The sequence below is a fragment of the Monodon monoceros genome, unplaced genomic scaffold, assembly GCF_005190385.1.
Source record: "Monodon monoceros isolate NGI ecotype Baffin Bay Population unplaced genomic scaffold, NGI_Narwhal_1 Super_Scaffold_14, whole genome shotgun sequence".
NCBI classification, from domain to species: Eukaryota; Metazoa; Chordata; class Mammalia; order Artiodactyla; family Monodontidae; genus Monodon; species Monodon monoceros.
Window position 1 is genome coordinate 12,844,247 of NW_021703770.1, and position 3,355 is coordinate 12,847,601.

Genomic DNA, 3,355 nt, shown 5'->3' on the forward strand with positions numbered 1-3,355 from the left:
CATCTTATTCAATATCTTTATGTCGTGGCTGAAGACCCCCCAGCCCCACGGGGCTGAAGCCACTTACCGAAAGCCACGGAGCAAGGCCAAGAACAGCCAGGATGTGGTTGCTTCCGATGACGCTTCAGGATCTCAGCAGGCTGCAGCGAAGTTTCCATTATGGCATCAATTATCATCGCACTGATAAGCCAGCTACTGGAGCATTCTGTGCCCATCAGAATGACAAAAGCATTTACATATTTGGAACTGTCAATATACAGAGTAAATATAGGTAAGGAAGCCGGCTTTGCTTTACACCCTCATGCTATTCTTTACTATCCTGATAGAAAATGCTTGCAGTTGGGGGTGTTTCTATGTGTTTGCATTTCAAACATGCCTTGCAAGACATTTTTTTTGTTAAAACTATAATAAAAAGCAGTCTGAAGGATTAGAAATAGAGAAGCCTGGCACCACCCAGGCTTTACCACTGGAAGCATTTACACCTCGGGAGGCGCACGGATAGGGCACACGCAGATAATCAAAGTTTTATTTAAAATTGCAAACACTTAAAAATAAACAATATAATATGCTTGAATGTTTAGTGTAACATAGAAAAAGGCTTTCAAATACACTAAAACCTTCAATTTTACCCCAAAGTATGCTATGCAGCCAGTCGAAGTGCTTTGACAAGCATCCCTCTCTACAGATGGCTGGGGTAGGAGGTAGGCTGCGGAGTTCCCTGCAGGCAGGTGGTCTTCCTAGTCAGACTGACGACGTTTTTTCTTGTGGCTCTCAATCGCCCTTCTCAGCACCTCGTCCTGGATGAGATCAGACATTCTCACGTCTGTGTGGCTACAGCCAATTTTCGGGCAACTGTGAGGGATGAGAAAATCAAGTCAGGCCGCTTCACCTTAATGCCTTCAGCATAAACTTCTCTCACATGGAAGAATTTAAGTGAGAGCATTTTTTTTTTTAATTGAATGAAAGATTCTTTAAATTCTATAGTGTTTTACAATTTTCAAAAGTTTCTCACAGGTGATTTCATATAATCCCATAATAACCCCTTGTTTTTCTTCTCACCCCTATCTTGCCCCTCCCCCTCCCTCTCCCCACCGAGAGCCACGAGTTGGCTTCTTTTTTGTTTTATTAGTTTGTTGTATTTTTTAGATTCCACAGATAAGTGATATCACACAGTATTTGTTTTTCTCTGACTTATTTCACTTAGCATAACGTCCTCCAAGTCCATCCATGTTGCTACCAATGGCAAAATTTCATTCTTTTTTACAGCTGAGTAGTGTTTACGTGAGGACATTTTACCAAAAAAGGAGCACACTTAAAAAATCAGGACCGATATGCACTTATTCATTTGTTCACCGGGTCATTTGTTCACTGAGCCAGGGCCTGTCCAGCACCGGGGGCAGGGCAATGCCCACTTCACAGCACTCACTTTGCAGTGGGGGAGAAAGATCTTCGCTAACTCAACTGCATAGATGCTTGCTGTGAGTTCACATGGCATTAAGTGCTACAAAGGCTAAAAAGCAGGGTCAAGGGAGAGAGTGTGAGCTAAGGGGCTTATCTAGAGGGGGTCAGGGCAAGGCTCACTGGGAGGTCTTATCTAGAACAAGGGCTGCGTGAGGCTCTGAGGCTCGGGCTGGGGCAGCAGCACGTGTAGAAGTCGAGGAGATAGCCGCTTGGTGCCCGGAAGTAAGAACAAGGTCAGTGTGGCTGGAATGCCCAGGGCAAGAGGGAGGGCATTTGGAGACTTGGTTGGAGGGCGTGTGGGGCTTTGGATTTTATTTTAAATGTGAAAACAATGGAGGGGTGGAGATAGGGGAGGGATGGGGTTTGGCTTACATTTAGAAAACGTGATTCTGGCTGTTTAATACAGAACACAGGCAGAGGGGAAGCAGGGGAGAGAGGGGGAGTTGTGCAGCAGCCAGCAGAGTGAGGGCAGCTTGGATGAGGGTGTAGCAGTGAGCAGCCTTGGGATACAACCGGAAATAGAACCTATGGGACTTGCTGATGGACCCGATGTGGAGGGTAAAGGAAAGAGCTGAGCTTTGTGCAGAGTCTGGCCCGAGCCGAAGGGGACTGGTGATACCCTTCATCTCCATAGAAACAACAGGAAAGCCGGGATGGGATGGAGTCAGGCAGGAGTCCTGGTTGCTACATGTTGCCTCTGAAATGCCCACTAGTCCTCCCAGTGGAGAGACTGAGTGGGCTGATGGGGACTCAGGGGCAAAGCTGTGGCTGCAGAAATCAGTGGGTGAGTCACGGTTCTGTTTACATGTGGTCTCCTCTGAAGGCAGTGGGCTGGATGAAGTCACCTGATTTCTTCTCAGCATGAGCCAGACTCTGGTAGAGTGCCCAGCTGTGGAGTCGCGCCAACCTAGGTCTGAATTCTAACCCCACTGCCTACTTGCTTATTAGGAGACCGCCGGCAACTCGCTTTACCTTTTGGAGCCTCTGTGTCCTCAGATTTATAATAGGGGCAGAGTCCCAGCTTCACGGGGCTCCAGGCAACACAGTGCTCAATAACTTTCATTCCCTCCACCATCTCCTATGACTGTCACCAGTCTCCTGATGAAAGTTGCTGATCTGTCTATAGATTGCATACCTCCAACACAGACGGGCGCACATTCGTGCATTCATTTGACCCTCTTATGTGATTGGCCCTGTGCTAGTTCCAAGCACCCAGCTGTAAAATACAAATGTAGGTTCCTGCCCCACACAGAGCTCTGGCCCAGTGATCTGAGACAGCCCTCCAAAAAGCACAGATCAAAAAGAACAAATTCAAGACAAACGCTATAAACCAGAAGGGGAAGGAAGCGGATCATGGGAGCTCTAATTTGTCCAGCAGTAGAAAGCTCCACAGTTCAACACAAAAGTGACACTTTTTCTTGGTCTTGATTTCTGGACCAAGGCCTCTTTATATTAGAGGAGCATTAATCAATGTGCTGAATAGTATGCTTGCTAACAACGTTTATATTCAAAATACTGAAATGTGTCCTGTATGGTTGGGGACATGTGTTAAAATGTGATTAAAGAAAGGCAATCATATGAAAGACGATGGGGGTGATTTGGCCCAGGTATGATGATTTGGCTTTGCGTTAGGGGAAGGATTGGAGGTGCTTGAGAAATGCTTTACACTGGTTTACAACACCCTGCTGTCTCAAAGTGAATTCTTTCTTTCAGTATGAAAGTAAATAAGGTGAGATTATGAAAAGGATACGGACGCTTTCCTGACTTCAGCAAAGGCAGTTTTCATCACTTCAACTTCCATGACATGGAAATGCAACCTGAAGTCGGTGGCTGGGATGACCCTCCATTAATGCTCATCAACCCACTGATCATTCGCACTGACTGCCAGGCTGTA

At 46.4% G+C, this 3,355-nt stretch overlaps 1 protein-coding gene across 3 annotated transcripts in view; it reads right to left on the bottom strand.

Annotated features, from left to right (window-relative positions):
• Positions 1–505: 505 nt before the first annotated feature.
• Positions 506–3,355, bottom strand: part of NSMCE2 (NSE2 (MMS21) homolog, SMC5-SMC6 complex SUMO ligase) — a 223,878-nt gene continuing 221,028 nt past the window's right edge. For 2 of the 3 annotated variants that reach the window (XR_003793583.1, XM_029223060.1), the window contains exon 8: positions 513–852. Coding sequence is in view for 2 of the 3 variants with exons in the window: in XM_029223060.1 (XP_029078893.1) it covers positions 832–852 (21 nt within the window). In the remaining variant the exon portion in view is untranslated. Of the gene's footprint in view, positions 853–3,355 lie in introns of all 3 variants that reach the window. The other variant, XM_029223059.1, reaches the window with a different exon arrangement.